At 41.8% G+C, this 18,757-nt stretch overlaps 1 protein-coding gene across 1 annotated transcript in view; it reads left to right on the forward strand.

Moving 5' to 3' along the window:
- The first annotated feature begins 2,897 nt into the window (after positions 1-2,897).
- The window catches only part of LOC138781140 (probable cation-transporting ATPase 13A4), a 34,377-nt gene continuing 18,517 nt past the window's right edge, over positions 2,898-18,757 (forward strand). Inside the window, exons 1-8 of the mRNA XM_069956768.1 lie at positions 2,898-3,023; positions 3,616-3,782; positions 5,410-5,541; positions 5,994-6,073; positions 8,094-8,136; positions 8,632-8,741; positions 14,611-14,707; positions 14,825-14,897. Of these exons, the coding sequence (XP_069812869.1) occupies positions 2,918-3,023; positions 3,616-3,782; positions 5,410-5,541; positions 5,994-6,073; positions 8,094-8,136; positions 8,632-8,741; positions 14,611-14,707; positions 14,825-14,897 (808 nt within the window). The 5' untranslated portion in view covers positions 2,898-2,917. The remainder of the gene's footprint in view (positions 3,024-3,615; positions 3,783-5,409; positions 5,542-5,993; positions 6,074-8,093; positions 8,137-8,631; positions 8,742-14,610; positions 14,708-14,824; positions 14,898-18,757) is intronic.

Raw genomic sequence — 18,757 nt, forward strand, 5'->3', positions numbered from 1 at the left:
TGCTGTAGCCATAGTACACATACACACACAGCCTGCTGCAGCAATAGCATACACATACACAGCCGGCTGTAGCCATAGCACACATACACACACGGCCTGCTGCAGTCTTCTGCAGCCATAGCACACACACACACAGCCTTTTGCAGCCATAACATACACAAACAGCCTACTGCAGCCATAACATATATGCACAGCCTGCTGAAGCCATAGCACACACACAGCCTGATGCAGCTATAATGCACACACACACACAGCCTGCTGCAGCCATAGGGCGCACACACAGCCTGCTGCAGCCATAGCACACACACAGCCTGATGCAGCTATAGTGCGCACACACACAGCCTGCTGCAGCCATAGCGTGCACACACACAGCCTTCTGCAGCTGTAGTGCACACACACAGCCTGCTGCAGCCATAGCAGACACATACACAGCCCGCTGTACCCATAGCACACATACACGCACAGCCTGCTGCAGCCATAGCATACACATACACAGCCGGCTGTAGCCATAGCACACATACTGTTAGGATTGGGACAGGGAGACACAAGGACAGGTGAGCCCTGAAGCTGGCACCCACCCCGCTGTCCCTACCTTCTTGCCTCAGATGCTCTAAAATAGCAAACGGACAACTGGACGGCAGTCCCTAGGCTGGCTGAGTGAAACACAGAACAATACAAGACAGACAAAACACAATAAGGAGAAGTCAGAAGTCCAAGTCAAATACCAAACGGGCAGCACAGTACAAAATCGTGTCCAAAGGGGTAGTCAAAGGGTTAATAGCAGAAGTCAGGTAACCAGGAATCAAATACAGACTAAAGGCTAGGTCAAGTAACTCTAGGGTGAACCAGGTACTATCGCAGGCGAGGAATGAGAGCTCAGGGCTGATACTTATGGAGCCTGGAGTCCCAGCCCCAGACATGATTGGGGCTGAGGCTCCAGGTCCTGCCCAGATACAGACATCTAACTGGTGAGTCAGCTGTCAGTCAATAATTAGTGAACACACACAACACCTAAGCTGATCAGCCAGGGGAGTGAAACCCTGGCCTCTGCTACAACACAGAACAGCAGAGCAGAGTTAGTGAAAAACATATGGCTGCTATGGACGCCGAGCCGAACGCCCGGCCCGAGTCCTAACACATACACACACAGCCTGCTGCAGCCATAGCGTATATACACACACACACACAAACAGTCTTCTGCAGCCATAGCACACACAACCTGCTGCTGCAGCAATAACACACACACACACACACACATAGCCTGCTGCAGCCATAACACACACACTCATACACACAGTCTCCTGCAGCCATAGCATACACACACACAGCCTGCTGTAGCCATAACATACACATACAGCCTGCTGCAGCAATAGCACACACACACACACACACACACACACACACACAGCTGCAGCCATAGAACACTGAAGAAAAACACACAATCTTCTCCCAGAAAGAAAACACCACACTGAGGTAAGAGGTTACTGCTACACTACTTATAGCTTCTCCTCCTCCTCCTCTATATTACACATTACTTCATATTACACTGCTGCTCATATACAATCATCCAACATCCAGGAAGAAACCAGCACAGATCTCCCCCCACACAATGGACTCTTCAAGCTCAGAAATAAACAGCCAAATAGTGACTGACAACTTTTCCCTGACCACCCAATGATATACTGTATATTGATGAGGAAAACTTATATAATGCATATCAAAACTAAATAAAAACTAAATGAAGATTTTTTCAAAGCTGGAGTCTGAGTCGGTACATTTTTTCCAACTCCAACTTCGACTCCAGGCAAAACTAGCTCCAACTCCACGACTCCAACTCCACAGGCCAGGTTAAAAGCATCATAGAGTTATTAATAAATAAAGCAAGACAGTTCAGATTTGAAAAATAGGTCCTCTGCATTAAAGGAGAACTCAGTTGATTTTTTTTTTTAATATGTTAGACATAATAAAGTTAGACATATTCCTAATGTACACTAATTATTGGAAGTGCACATATAGTGCTATTCCCTCAATTTAGTAGATGAGACAGGTTTCAATTTCTCATCACAACCTCACGACCCCGTCAATATACCTGAAGTGTCCAGCAGGGGGTGCAGTATATGTAGAAGTAGAAGTCTATGTAGAAAGTATATATAGTGAAATCAACCCCCCCCTCCAAGTGCTGCCCAGTGCCAGTGCATCTCCTTGTCCCATGCTGCCTAGTGCCGTGCAGCTGGGTGAGCAGCAGATAAGGAGTGCTCAAACCGCTGCATGGCACCGGGCAGCATGGAATGGGAGCGAGGGAGATGAGCAGACTGGCACCAGGTAGCATGTGAAAGGGGGAAGGTACGAGCACTGGGCAGCACAGGGAGAGAGAGAGATGTACGGGCACTAGGCAGCACGGGAAGGGGGGACAGGGATGATTCCACTACATACATTTTCTACATAGAATTCTACATAGACTTCTACTTCTATACTTCTACATATTATTTTACATTTACTGTGCCCCCTGCTGGACCCTTTAGGTATAGCCATGGGGTCATGACATCACTTTTTTTTTTTTTTTTTTTTTTTTAAACTGAACTATATGTGCATTTCCCATAATTAGTGTACATTAGGAATTTATCTAACTTTTTTAATATAATAACATATTAAAAAATAGATTTTCGACGAAGTTCTCCTTTAAGGCCAAGACAGGCTGCAGAGGAAAGGGGTTAAGATCCCATTTATGCACTATACTAAATTGTTAGCAATGAAGCTAGAAACTATACATTCATTGCACCTTACAGGATACAAGAAACCCATAAATGCATCATTACAGCAATTTCATTTAATTTAATACATTTATAAAGCTGAAATATAATGTGAGTTAATTTCTAATGTGAGTTAGTTTCTTTACAGGGAAGAAGTTGAACGTGACATGGATTTCCTTGGTTTGCTTATATTAGAAAATCGTCTCAAACCAGAGACTAAGCCTATCCTAGAGGAACTGATTGCTGCCAACATTAGGACTGTCATGATCACAGGTGTGGACCAATGAAAGGAAGGAGCTACAATAAAAAAAAATTAGTAATTCAATATTTAATTGAAATTCAAATATAAATAAGAACATAGGTGCAGGAATTACCAGGAAAAAAATGAGCTATGAAAACGATGCTAGCTATGTTTTATGTACTAGGATTTAGCACATTCATATTGCTGCTGGTAGCTATGCGGCTGGGACTGGTTAATGCATCTTAGCTACACAGTGCAACTGCTCCATTTACTGTGCAATGCAGGTGCTAAATAGCTGATTAGAGGGAGTGTTGGAACCCAGGTGTGTAACTACTCCCCTCCCCCAGGCTGTGTTGTCCTGCTCTTAGTTGATTCTGTCCATAAAATGGCAGAGTATGGAGGATCATGTGACTATGACCCTGCCCTCAATTTTCTCCCTAGGCATACACAGGCTCAGTAGAGGACACGGGGGGATGAGGGTACATCTGTGCTGTTGATATTTATGTTCCAGACTGATTGAGGAGCAAGACACCACCAATCATAAAATGATGGCATTTCCAAGCAATACATCAACATTTTGGAAAATAATAATTACCCTTTTAATGTTGGATATTTTCTTTATAGGTGACAACATACAAACAGCAACCACAGTTGCAAAGAACTGTGGAATGATTCCTGAGAGCAGCAAAGTGATCTTGGTGGAGGCTCAAGGACCTAATAGCAGTTCCCCAGCTTCTGTCACTTGGAAACTTTTGGAATATCCACAGAATGGAAAAAATAATAAATTACAGGTATTACCATGTTTTTATGTTGCCTACTATGTTTTAAACACTTCAGTGCAGCCAGGCACTTTCATTTCAATAAATGTGCTTTCCTGCTTCTTTCTCTTATCATGCTACCTTATTGCCAACTCCCCACACCTAAACTTTCAATCAATCAGAAAATTAGGTCAATTATATGTTTACTTTACAAGAATGTCTAGCAGCTTTATGATCAGGTTGCATGATGCCCATAAATGTCAATGGAAGGAGAAGGGGGTGAGAAGGGAGGTGGAAAGGGGAGTGATTGGAAAGAGTCTGTCAGGAACCGGGCGGCAGGGACAAGACAAGACAGTAAGCCCTGAATCCACCAACTGTCCCTACCTACTTGCCTCAAATGGCCCTAGGCAGCCGCGGACAACCACAAAGACGTTCCCTAGACTAGTATAGGTACACAGAGGACAAGACAGGCAAACAAACAAACACAATAAAGAATAGTAAACAGTTCGGGTCATAACAATCGGGCAGCGAAAGTACAAAATCAGAATCCAATAGGTCAAAGTAGTCAAAGTACAGGCAATATGGTCAGGAGCAGGTGGCAAGCAATAGAGGTCAAAGATACAAAGGCAAAGATCAGGAGATGCAAATAGACAGAAGACAAGAGCAGGCAGAGACAAAGTCAATAACCAGCAATAAGTGCACAGACTGGGGTTAGTTATATAAGAGGCCAGGACACCTGAGAACACCTGAGAACAAACACATCCACTGGCAGGGAAACCTCTCAGTCACAGCTGGACCAAAACACAGATTAACCATGACATGGGCAGAAAGAATTCTGCAGGTGAAGTCGAGTGTGTCCACCAAACCAAGAGAGCAGATAAACCAGTGTTCAGACACTGCAAAACAAAACACAGAAACAGAATAATACCAGAAAATCAGCTTCTCGGCCGCAGAGCTCCGCAAAGATACAATCCTGACAGAGTCAAAGACAACCACAGGCTACAAGGATACCACACAAGTTTACTGTGAGTATTGGTTCTCAACCCAGGGCTTCATTTATACTGTAGCTTATACTGCTCGGTTCCGCTCTATAATATCCTCCATGCTGATGATGCTGTGAGTGCAGCGTATGGCCGCCTTCATGCAAACTAGGCATTATCTACTAGCTCATACAACTAAAAATGAGAAATTAAGCCTGCAAAGCAGAAATTTGAGGAAAATGCCATATACAAGTTATATAATGAAAATAGCACTACTCTCCATGTACACATATATACAGCTTATCCTGAAAAGTGATGTGAATTGAAAGGTACACTTTAAATTGTCCAGTATAACTAGTTCTACAGCACAATTATACAGTAAAATATACATTATGTAATTTTAAATAAAGAGATAAAGGGGGAGATTAATCAAACATGGTGTAAAGTAAAACCCTAGCAACCCCTAGCAACCAATCAGATTCCACTCTTCATTCCTCACAGGCTCTTTGGAATCTGGTTGGTCACTAGGGGCAACTGAGCCAGTTTCACTTTACACTGTGTTTGATAAAGCTCCCCCAAATTGTGTAAATTAAACTGGAAATAAAAATACTAGCAGATAATTTTTTATAAAATATTATGCAGTAGAGAAACATTTATCTAATCACAAATTGTGTTACTAGGAAACGCCCATCAGTTTTGAAGATGGTTTTGATGGCAAAACACAAACTATTGCTGATAATGATTATCATTTTTCAATGAGTGGGAAGACCTATGAAAATCTAGAAAAACACTTCACTTATCTGTTACCAAAAGTAAGTGGGAAATTTAAAAATCAGACACAATGCTATATATATATATATATATAAGATTTTGCCTGCTTGATCGCCTCCCTTGTCTTTGTTTACAGTGGTGTTATGGCATAATTTTGGCTACACCAGTCTAACAGCTTAAACATACCTGCCCTTGTCAAAATGTCAGAATAATGGGACAAGGCTATAATTAAGGAAACCGGTTGTTTCATTTGCATGTTTATGATCAAAATAGGTCAAAATAATGTACAAGTTATACTAAGCGCACCTCTTTACTGCTCCCAACAGTACATATCATATATTCACATAAAAGAGGAATATGATAAAATAGGTACCTTAGAGTCTATGCCCGCCATTTATCCTCTATATGTTGACAATGTTTGTCTATTATTTTAGCATGTTTTAATGATAGCTAAAAAAAAAAAACAACTAATATTTCCTTTGTTTTTCCCCAGTTATTGATGAATGGCACAGTTTTTGCAAGAATGTCCCCTGGCCAGAAAGCAGCAATTATAGATGATTTTCGAAAGCTTGAGTAAGTGTTCTTGTGCATACAAACATTTTACCACCATTTTACAGTAAGGAGAAGGGTGGTTTTAGTTATGTTGTCTTAGAGAGGAATGTGCCCAGGATATGACTAACAAAGGTAAACTAGATTTGCATTTCAAGGGAAATACATAGTGCTTGAAAACAGTGACTTCCTTTTAAGAGAAACTTTAACCCTTGATCGCCTTTAAGAGCGACTTGGGTACCGTCCCTTTAAAAGCAACTTTGGTGCAGTCACTTTAAGAGCGACTTGGATACCGTCCCTTTAAGAGCAACTTGGGTACCGTCCCTTTAACAGCGACTTAGGTATCGTCCATTTAAGAGCGACTTGGGTACCGTTCCTAAAGAGCGACTTGGGTTCTGTCCCTTTAAGAGTGACTTGAGTACTGTCCCTTTAAGAGTGACTTAGGTTCCGTCCCTTTAAGAGAGACTTGGGTACCGTCCCTTTAAGAGCGACTTGGGTACCGTCACTTTAAGAGCGACTTGGGTACCGTCCCTTTAAGAGAGACTTAGGTACCGTCCCTTTAAGAGAGACTTGGGTACTGTCCCTTTAAGAGTGACTTGGGTACCATCCCATTAGGTTAACTTGGGTACCGTCCCTTTAAGACGACTTGGGTACTGTCCCTTTAAGAGCGACGTGGATACCTACCCTTTAAGAGCGACTGAGTCAGCCATGTAGCAGAGCTGGCACCCGCACTATGTAGCAGAGCTGAGGCAGCCATGTAGCAGAGACAAAGCCCGCACTACGTAGCAAAGCTGAGGCAGCCGTGTAGCAGAGACTCCAGTGGGAGTAAATTTCCTCCCCTCTATGATGCGGCTACATTAGAATCAATGTAGCTGCATCATAGAGGGGCAGGGGTTTCCACCCACTGGGGGCAGGCTGGCCCACCTCCAGTACTTCAGCCCTGGCCCGGTACCCGTGGATACTCGTTCAAAATACGGACCACAGCACCAGCTACCCCGTGAAAGCGTCGGTCTATCCATGGGTCATATTAAAGTGGATTTACCTGATGGATGTGTAACCCCGGACACCTGATGGATGTGTAACCCTGGCATCTCCAGTGAGAGGGGTGTGTGTCGTCTTTTGCAAACAGCGGACGTTTTTTATTAGTTGTTCACACACAGTTTTTCTTTTTTCACAATTCTTTCTCAGTTTTTACGATTAAATTCAATGAACTTTTAAATTAAAGGTGTGCTCCGGCGGGGGGGGCACTTTTTTGGGGGGGACCGGGGAGGAGGTGGCTGAAATAAAAGACGTCCCCTTACCTCCCCAGTTCCAGCGGCAGGTCCCGCATCACGGCGCTCCGGTGCCCGGTTCCCGGCCGCTTCCGGGTGTCTGACGCGGGCCTGAGACGTGACGTCTCAGGTCCGCTCAGCCACTCAGGGAAGGAGGCGGGATCCGTTTGAAGTCCGCTCAGATCCCGCCTCCTTCACTGAGTGGCTGAGCGGCCCTGAGACGTAGAGTCTCGGGCGGCGTCAGACACCGGAAGCGGCCGGGAACTGGGGACCGGAGCGCCATGATGTGGGACTCGCCGCTGGAACCGGGGAGGTAAGTGGACGTCTTTTATTTCAGCCACCTCCTCCCCGGTCCCCCCAAAAAAGTGCCCCCACACTGGGGCACCCCTTTAAGCCACGTCCAAAGGGCAATTAGTAGCTCAAACTAGAATAATGTGCCAACAGCCGTGATTACACTAAGGGGAGGCCAGACAGCTAAGTGACGTCCGTTATTTTAGACTCAAAATGTCATTTTAAACTGGGCTGAAAAAACGTTGTGTGAACATAGCCTATATGAAATAGATAGATAGATAGATAGTACATAGCTTTTTCTAATTTATAGATTTATTATAATAAAATTACATGATTCATTAATATTGATACAAGACAATGTAATATAGTCATAATGTACTTACCTTGGTTAGCTCTTTTGTGCCTGTGACTTGTGTATGTTAGACTATGGCAATGTAAATCTTAATATAGTTTAAGGTTAATATATAATCTGTATTTTGTAGCTACTATGTGGGGATGTGTGGAGATGGAGCTAATGACTGTGCGGTAAGTGTACTATGCAAAAATCTATATTTGTTTTTAAACAGGTATTCCTGGCTTGTAAACAATTTCCAATGTTTGGGATTAGGGAGGAAAATTTAAAAATAAGCATACTTATTGGTCCGGCCCAGCAGTTACATGTACTTGCTTGTTGTTGCATATGACCAGCAATTGGCTATGGCAGTCCTGTGCACTCTTTATGGTGACATCACCAGGCCACTTCCCATGACACTCCAGACAGCATGTGCAGCCGCCATTCCTTAACGAATCAACCGGTATTCGCTTTGCAGAACGAGGCAAATTGACAGCGCGATTCGCAGTAAATCTTGATGAATGAATGTTTGCAAACTTATGCATATGGGAGAGGATTGTGCAGGTTAAACACATTTCTAATATACCACCATAACTAAGTTAGAACTTAAGTAATTACTTATTTTAGTGGGGTGGGATAGTCAGGAATAGTCATTTATGTGAAAAATAAAAATTTTTCTTTACTTTTAGGCTCTTAAAATGGCCAATGCTGGAATTTCTTTGTCTGTACAAGAAGCCTCAGTGGCTGCACCTTTTAACTCTCATGTCACTAATATTCAGTGTGTACCAGAATTACTCAAGTAAGCCAACCCATTTTTAACAAGTCATCCTATGACTCATGTTGGTATTTTAATGACTGTATTATTTAATAATAAACAAAGGCACATTACTTTCCCCTACTTCAGTCACTATTGAGCCAAGGCATTTTTGTGCCCTAGGGAGATAAGACAAATGACACCTCCACCTACCCTTCTTCCTGGTCTTAATATAACACTCCTGGTGTACAGCCAGGACATGTGTCTTTAATCCAGCTATACTAATTACATAACAGTAATGATGTAACTATAATTACTAATATTTGGAATGTAACTGTAAATTGGGGAAATAGTGAAAAGTATTTCTTATCTGACATTAGAGAATAGTGTAATATATAGGCCAATACTCTGTGCTCCTTCTCCTTGACCTATCTTCTGTCTTCGACACAGTTGACCATTTTCTCCTCTTACAAATTCTTTCCTGGCGTCACTTTCTCAGCCCTCTCCTGGATCTCCACTTACCTCTCCAACCGCACTTTTAGTGTCTCCCACTCCCACACCACCTCCTCTCCTCATCCCATTATGTTTTATATGTGTTGGTCCCCCAAGCTCTGTACTCAGGCCTCTTCTCTTCTAATCTATCCCTCTGGCCTTCGGACATATCATGGAATCCCACGGCTTCAGGTATCACCTCTAGAGGTAACGCCGTGCAAAAGGTACGGGACTTTGGTGGCGCATGACAGCATCCAATGAACTTCCTCCTTAAATGATGGGAGGTAGTGGTGGGATGTAAAATCAGAAACTTTATTGCAAGAATTATGCGATTTAAGGCACAACCTCTTCATCAGATAAGTATCAAATCTGATGAAGAGGGTAGAGGTAATAAAGGGTTATAGAGGTTAATAAAGGATTCAGTCTTAATAAATGTCTAATAACTTCCAGCCTCAGTGGGGAGTCTTAAAACTCAGGAATAGCCAGATATCCCTCCAAGGAGGAAAACTTATTGCCAAGGGGTGCCTCCCGGGGGGAGATCACCAAACCCCCCCCCCCCCCCCCCAATACATAGCCCTTAAGTCATCTCGGTTGTGAGTATTGGAGCATAAAATACCAGGGAAATACCAGGGTGGCCCCTTTTGTATCAAAGTCTAACTCTGCTGCGAGTGTTGCGACATAACAAGGGTTTACCAAGGCAGGCATCCATCCACAGACAGCTATTTTGGGGTATTTGCCCTTCGTCAGTGTGGAGCAGAATTCTGGCTATTCTGGCAGCCTATAGGAAGTATAAAGAGACTGGAAATGTAGATGACAGAGAGATATATAACATTATACAAAAGGAGGCAAAGCAGATTATAAATGCTTTGATTATAATTGGCAAAATCTGTTAAGGAGGGAAATAAAACCTTCTTTAGATATATAAGTGACAGAAAGAAGAAAAAGAATAGCTGCAGCATTAATAAATTAAGTAATGTAATCTGAGAATCTGAGAGATGCGCAGGACGAAATGGGGGATTGGTTAAGACAGAAAGCTCAGCACAAATTATTTTTTATGGGCCAACATAGATTATTATCGGGGGGGGGGGGGGGGAGGGAGATTGCAGGAATTTTCTCAGGGATTTCCCTTCTGATACTCTCCACTGATCAGATTAATATTTTAAACGAGGATATTACTATAGAGGACTTGGAGATAGCCTTAAGTTCCTTCCAGGGGAATTCTGCACCGGGTGCTGATGGTCTCCCCTTTCTCTTTTATAAGAAGGTGGCGGGTGCTCTCTTGCCTATATTACTTCGAGTCTTAAATGAATCCTGTAAAAGGGGCACCCTTCCGCAATCTATGAAGGAGGCATACATTGTTTTAATTCCGAAAAAGGGTAAGGAACTTGGATCTTGGCTAGATCTTGGCTCTTACAGACCCATTTTCCTCCTCAACATCGAAGTCAAGATTTTTGCCAAGGTCTTGGCTGGGCGTCTGGGGAAGGTTGTGGCGTCGGTCGTGGGGAGGGAACAGTGTGGCATTATGCCTGGTCTGACATGACAATATAAGGAAAGTGTATGCCAATATTCAACTCAGCAGCCCGGGAGCCCGCTCCATCCTGTCCTTGGATGCCTCTAAGGCCTTTGACAGGGTGGAGTGGGAATTCCTGGGGTTTGCTCTTGAAAGAATGGGCCTAGGTGGGCGGTTTTTGGGATGGATAAAGACTTTATATAATTCTCCTGTAGCTAGAATTATTTTGAATGGATCATCTTCTTCTGCCTTTCCTCTTGCGAGGGGGACGAGGCAGGGATGTCCTCTATCCCCATTACTGTTTGCCTTATATGTGGAGCCGTTAGCAGCCTGGGCTAGACAGTATCAGGGTTATGAGGGCTTCGGTAAAGAAAGTGTTTTTTCCAAAATATTACTATACGCAGACGATATCCTGATGTTTATAAGACAGCCTGAGAAGGTGATTCCATGGATTATAGAGAATCTAGAAAAAATAGGTTGTTTATCGGGTCTTAGTATCAATTGGGAGAAATCCTGCCTCCTCCCCTTGGATAAGGAGATAGCTCTCCCCATTGGGCAGCTAAAAATTCTTAAGCCCTCTGACCATATGAAGTATCTTGGCATCTAGGTCACAAAAGAGGCCACTGATTTTATGAGTAGCAACTTGATTCCTTTTGCTAGTAAGTTGGCGCAAAGAATCAAGACCTGGAAAAGCCTCCCGATTTCTATGGCTGATAGAACATTGGTGGTAAAAATTGTTATTCTTCCCCAACTCTTGTTTTTCTTTATGGCCTCCCCCATCTAGATTAGCTCCACGTGGTTAAAAAAAAATAGAGTGTATGTTAGGGGATTTGATATGGGGACGAAAGAGGGTTCGAATAAATATTCAGTTTTTGCCGCACCTAAAAATAAAGGAGGGTTTGCTCTTCCTAATTTGCGTTTGTATTTTCTTGCTTCTCACTTTGCAAATATCACGAAGGGGGTGAAGATAACTGTTTATGAGTTACTATTAGATAGAAGTATGTTTGGGAATTGGTACGAGTTTTTGGAGTCGGGATCGCTCTGTCTAGGCCACTTCAAGAACTCGTCACTGTGTTTACTAATTCACAAGGTTTGGAATGCGATTAAATGTTGGTGTGAGATAGAGGGTAGTTTAAATTTCACTCCGATGTTGTCACAACCACTACTTCCCTGAATTTGGCATAATCTGTAATAGGGCTTTCTGGAAGAATAGAGGTGTCTTTAGAGTCGAGCAGCTGTTTTCTGACGGTAGATTACTCCCTTTCCAGGAGCTTAAAGATACTTATGATTTGATGGATAAGCACTTGTTTTTTTATAATCAGCTATTGCATGCTAGGGAGAAATCCCTTAATGATAAGCTATTCTTGGTTGTTTGTTCACCTTTGTTCCAAGCACTGTTAGATTTTGATATGAATAAGAAAAGGGTGTCGTTTGTGTATAAAACACTGATTAACATAGGAGCACTGGTGAGGAGTGGTATGAGATCATCTAGATGGGGTAAAATAATGGGCCAGTTAGAGGCACAGCAGTGGGAATATATTTTGGGGAACATGGATAAAGTTTCTCTTAATGAATCTCATAAATTAATCCAGTTCCGTATTATTCATCTGGGTTATTATTCTCCCATGCAGCTGTTCAAAATGGGGATTAGGGACAAATCTACCTGCCCTAGATGTGGTTCTGATAAAGCTGATCTGATCCATATGTTCTGGTTATGCACCCCGATATATAATTATTGGTGTGAAATTTTTGATGAAATAGACGTAAAACTTAACTGCCTAATCCCCCGAAACCCTTTTGTAGCTATTTTGGGCGACACAACAACAATAAAGGAGAACCGATACCTGATAATTAAGCTATTGTTTTACGCACGTCTGAAAATTCTAAATCATTGGTTTTCTGCTGAGGTCCTCTCCAAATCTGAATGGCTAAATTATGTACATACTATTAAGACATATGAGATGGTGTGGTTTCAAACAAAAAAAGAAGGAATTGCAAAGTTTACTAAAAAATGGAGAAAGTGGTAATAAGGATCTAGCTGGCAGGGGTTGGGGGGTTGGGAGCGAGCCTGATTATGTTAAAATGAATTTATGAATGTTAATTTATCTTGACTCCCTCCCCCACCACCTTGTCCTTTAGTAATGAATTATGTATTATTTTTTTATTACTGTTTTATAATTGAAAATGAAAGAAATAAAGAATTAAAAAAAAAATAAGTAATGGGGAGAATATGTTTATTGACATAGATAAGGCGGTTGCTGAATATTTAAATCGCTACTTCTGCTTGGTGTTTTCAAAAGGAGGCCTTCACAATCACAGTATGGTTGGACACAGCATTGGCTCCATTTGTATGTGTTTAGTTCCAGTGTTTTCAGAGGCTGAAGTTGCAGTGGAACTTGCCCATTTAAAGTTGAATAAGGCGATGGGTTTAGATTAGGGATGGTCCGAACCTGCCGAGGTTTGGGTTTGTACGAACCTGAACTCTCGGCAATGATTCCCGCTGCCCGCTCTGTGCAGCGGGTGGATACAGCTGGAGGACCGCCTGGAAAACTGGGATACAGCCATAGCCATAGGCTTTATCCCAGTTTTCCAGGTGGTCCTCCGGCTGTATCCACCCTCTCCACGGAGGTGAAAGACAGCGGGAATCATTGCCGAGAGTTCAGGTTTGTACGAACCCGAACCTCGGCAGGTTCGGACCATCCCTAATCCAGATGGTTTCCACCCCAGGGTTCATAAAGAACTCGGATCTGTGATTGCTGCCCCCCTGATGGATCTGTGTAACAAATCCCTCCTAGCAGGAGGTGTTCCTAATGATTGGAGAACGGCCAATGTTATACCCATCCACAAGAAGGGCCCAGTAACTACAGGCCAGTTCACTGACATCTGTGGTAGTAAAAATGATGGAAGCTATTCTAAAGAACATAATGGATGACCAAATAATGAACAATATTGCACTTGGGGGGGAGGAATCTTCTATTCGAGTATTATATCGGTAGTTCTGTGTTGGCAAACATTGCAGAGGAAAAGGATTTAGGGGTAGTGATTTCTGACAGCCTTAAAATGAGTTATCAGTGCAACCAGGCGGTAGGGAAAGCAAATTGAATGCTTGGCTGTATACTGTAGTTAGAGGTATAACCAGTAGGAAGAGGGAGATTGTGATCCCGCTGTATAGGGCTCTAGTGAGACCTCATCTGGAATACTGTGTCCAGTTCTGGAGACCTCACCTAAAAATGGATATTGATACATGGTGGAGGCAGGCAGGCATAAAACATATCAGGAAAGACCTAAGGATTTGAATTTGTAAAGTCTGGAGGAAAGAAGGGAAAGGGGGACATGATCGAAACCTTTAAGTATGTTAAAGGACTAAAAAAGGTTGAGGGAAGTGTTTTTAGAAGAAAAAACTGAACTCAAGAACAAGAGGACACAATCGAAGGATAGTTGGCAGAAAGATCAGAACAAAATGTACTTTACTGAAAGTAGTAGATGCTTGGAACAAACGTCCAGCAGATGCAGTTGGTAAATCTAAAATAACAGAATTTAAACACGCCTGGGATCAAAATATATATTTATCCTAACATAATATGAAGGAAAATACTAAAAGAGCAGACTAGATGGACCCAGTGGTGTTTTTCTGCTGACAATCTTCTATTTTTCTATATATACTGTACACATTTCATTAAAGAGTAATATTTGGATGAATTTTGGATAGTATATAAAAGCCATCTCCATAGGTGTCATATCAGTCATTCTGCACTGCTCCATTAATGGGGTTAATCTATATCCAAAACAGCTGAAATAGAAAGTCAAATATGTGTCAGAAATCTTAGGATAACCCTCGTACATCTGTTGTATATTTGTGGCATGTGGACATATCACAAGCTTGACCCTAGCTTTATTCTTTCTGTTCTCCAGGGAAGGACGGGCAGCCCTTGTTACATCTTTCTGCATGTTTAAATACATGTCCATGTTTGGATTAATTGAATATATCAACACTTTACTCTTATACTGGGTAACTATTTTTACAGTTTGAACTAAATATCTCTACATTGATCATGTTGTTTTCATAAATATTTATGTAATGCAAATATATTTAAGGATAAAATCATCATGCATTTGTGTCTTCCAGCAACGAAACATCTTTGGGAATAATCAGTTTCTCGTTCATGACTTTGCCATCATGTTTGTTATTTTCTTAACAAGTAAGTAAATATATTTTTTTATTCTCACAATAAATCGCACAATCCTATAAAAATAGCAAAAAAAAAAAAAAGAGAGAAAAGGCGTTTTTTTTGTATTTAAAAAAAGTCAGCTATTGCTGTAATTTAACTGACTTAAATGCAATGCATTGATGTTAATAAAATGACAAATGTCCAATGCACACAGTGAATAAAATGACGGAGGTCTGTGCGGACATCAAAATTATGATCATGACAATTATTTTTGGTCTTTTGCAAACAGCGGACATTATTTTTTAGTTGTTCACACACAGTTTTTCTTTTTTCACACCATTCTCCGTTTTTACTATTAAATTCAAAAGACTTTTCAATTAAAAACACAGTCAAAGGCCAACTAGTAACTAGAGATAAGCAAATAGTGAAATATTCGATTCGATTGGAATCGATTTGAAAAGCTCCCAATATTCGAATATCGAATCCTAGTATAGTCTATGGGAGAAAAATCCTTGGGACCTGAAAATCAAGATTCGACGAATTGGAGGTCACGAAGTCCAAGACATCTTTAGAAAGTGATGCAAACACCTCTGGAATGCATCTGGGAAAGCAGGAAATCAGTATAACAGGGCACGGTATTACCGACAATTAGCAATTGCCGGCAATAATGCTGATCCCTGTAATAGTTAATATTTAATTAATAAAACAAAGTTTCCTCCAAAAAAAGTTATTTTTGTTGTTCAATAGATTAATTAAAATGAATCCATGCAATTAAATATACTGTTAATAAAAAAAATAAATATATAAATATGTATATTTATTTATTTATTCACAGTATATTTAATTGCAAAAATATGTATTCGTTTTAATTAAGCTATTGAACGAAAATAACTTTATTAGAATGAAAATGTGTTTTATTAATTAAATACTAACTACTACAGGTAGCTCTATTATTGCCAGAAATACCTATTGCCGGTGATACAGCTGAATGTAATAATTAATACTTTAATTAAAACAGCAAATGTTTTTTTAAATAAATAATTAAAAAAAAAAAAACGTGTAGGGTTCCCCCTATTTTCATAATCAGACGGGTTTAAAACCAAGCAACAGCAGCCTAGTAACACCAGGGTGGGAAAGGCCATTGTTTTTGGCCCTCCCCAGCCTTAATATTACCAGTCTGCTGCCGCCAAGTCTAGGAGTGCCAATTTTGATGCTCCGGGACCACTGGCACCCTGATCTTCCCAGTACCCCTGGTGGCATTGGGTACTGGGGTAATAATGGGGGGGTTAGTGTTAGCCATTTTATACCGGCTAACACTAGGCCCCGACTTAGTAATGGATTCCGTCTATTAGACGGCTTCCACTACTAAGTCTATAAAGTAAAGAAATAAAGACACTACACAAGTGAAAAATATTTTTTATTCAAATAAAAATATCCCCAGACCCCCTGTTGACCATTTTATAAAAAAAAAATCCCAACAACCGCTGGTCATCGACGTAGTCCATCGAATCCACTGTAATCCACAGGATACCGATATCTGAAAAACAAAAAGGAAGAAACACACAAAAAACACTCAAACAGGAGCACAACACCCTTCATTGTGAGCGGTGTTGTGCACCTTACAGTATGCAGCATCTTTACGGATCGGTGCTTACAGTTTGGCACCCAAGAGGTTAAAGGAGGATGCATTGCATCCCCCTTAACACTTTGTGTGCCATACTGAATAATCTAGTCCCCAGGGGGTTAAGTAAGGGTCCCCACTTAACCCCTTGGGGGCCAGACTGATGTCAGACTGCACCCATACCAGCAAGGAAGGGGTTAAGTGACTCCACTTCCTTGCTGGGATGGGTGTAGTGCAGGGGGGAGAAGAGCTTTCTACTCACCCTTCGATGTCTTCTATCTTCTCTCTTCTTTCTTCTATCTTCTCTCTTCGCCGGTCCTCGGCACACTGAGCTTAGTGTGACAGGGACCGGCTCTTTATATGTCCGCTCAGGCAATCAGCTGAGCGGACATATAAATCTAAATGTTTCTTCTAATGTTTCTATTGTGATAAAAAATAGCATCATTAGAAGAAACATTTGCTGTTTTAATTAAAGCAAAGTATTAATTATTACATTCAGCTGTATTACCTGCAATAGGTATTGCCGGCAATAATAAAGCTTCCTGTAGTAGTTACCGTATTTTTCACTTTATAAGACGCACCTGTCTATAAGATGCACCCCTGATTTGGACCACTGAAAACGGGGAAAAAATATTTCATGCTAATTAAACTTCCCTGGTGGTCTTAGGTCATGAAGGGGATAATGCATTGAAGGGGTCAAAGGTTATTAAAATGACAATGCCTTGTATCTACACATGCACAGCTGCTGTATGCACAACACACACTCAGCTCTGCTACACCATACACTCTCAGCTCTGCTGTATCATACACACTCAGCTCTGCTACACCATACACTCTCAGCTCTGCTGTACCATACACACTCAGCTCTGCTGTATCATACACACTCAGCTCTGCTACACCATACACTCTCAGCTCTGCTGTATCATACACTCAGCTCTACTATATCATACACACTCAGCTCTGCTGCCCCATACACTCTCAGCTCTGCTGTATCATACACACCCATACACACACACTCAGCTGTACAAACATATTCACAGACACACACACAATGTTGTAACACACATACCTCTGCTGCCTAGTTATAATACATTGTAGGACCTGCGGGAGTGTAGGATCAGAGTAATGTGATTAGTCACATGACTGTGACTTCAGCTTCCGAAGGTCTTTCAGTAGGTTGCCGTGCATATCCCCTCCCGATTTCTCTTCTGCCGGGCTCTGATCTCACTGATCAGTACGGTCAGGAGAAGGGTGAGGACTGCACAGCATATGCAGCTGTTTTAGTAAAGTTAATTTAGATTTGAATATTCGATCACATATTTGATCCAACTCGAATCTTTCAAATAGTGCAGTATTCAATCAAATAGCTATTCGATTGAATATTATTCGCTCATCTCTATTAGTAACCCAAACTAGAATAATGTACCAACAGCGGTCATTGCATGCCTTGAGAAAGCGCCTGACGGAGTGAAACGTGCGTGGGCAGGGAGGGCGCGCCTCTCGGATGCTGTCTACTGTTTATTGTCCGATGAAATAAAGGTGAAGTCTTTTTAAGGTGAAGTGCCGTTCCACTGCTTTTCTTCTCACGATACATTGATAGTAACTATACTAGAGCACATAAATACATAGTATATGAAATGTACAAAACTATACAAATACAGACATATACACCGCACACAGCTCTGTACTCAGCAATATACAACATATACAACCCACACAGCTCTGTACACAGCAATATACACTGACATACACAACATATACGCCCCACAAAGCTCTGTACACAGCAATATACACTGCACACAGCTCTGTACACAGACGTATACAACATATACACCGCACACAGCTCCGTACACAGTAATATACAACATATACACCCCACACAGCTCTGTACACTGACATATACAACATATACACTGCACACAGCTCTGTACTGTCAGTACATGCTGGGAGTTGTAGTGCCTGCAGCTGTTGTAGTTGGATCCTAGGTGCATCATACACTGGATGCTTTGTGGCACATAAGAATACATAGATCTGTGGGGGCTCAGTGTAGGGAAGTGACCCCAGAACATCACTAATAGGGGATAGAACAAAAACATCTCCCCCTATATCTTATTAGTGATGTTCTGGGGTCACTTCCCTGCACTGAGCCCCCACAGATCTATGTATTCTGATATGCCACAAAGCATCCAGTGTATGATGCACCTAGGACCCAACTACAGCAGCTGCAGGCACTACAACTCCCAGCATATCCTGAGGGCTGCAGACTGTT

This window comes from Dendropsophus ebraccatus, unplaced genomic scaffold (assembly GCF_027789765.1).
Source record: "Dendropsophus ebraccatus isolate aDenEbr1 unplaced genomic scaffold, aDenEbr1.pat pat_scaffold_940_ctg1, whole genome shotgun sequence".
NCBI lineage: Eukaryota > Metazoa > Chordata > Amphibia > Anura > Hylidae > Dendropsophus > Dendropsophus ebraccatus.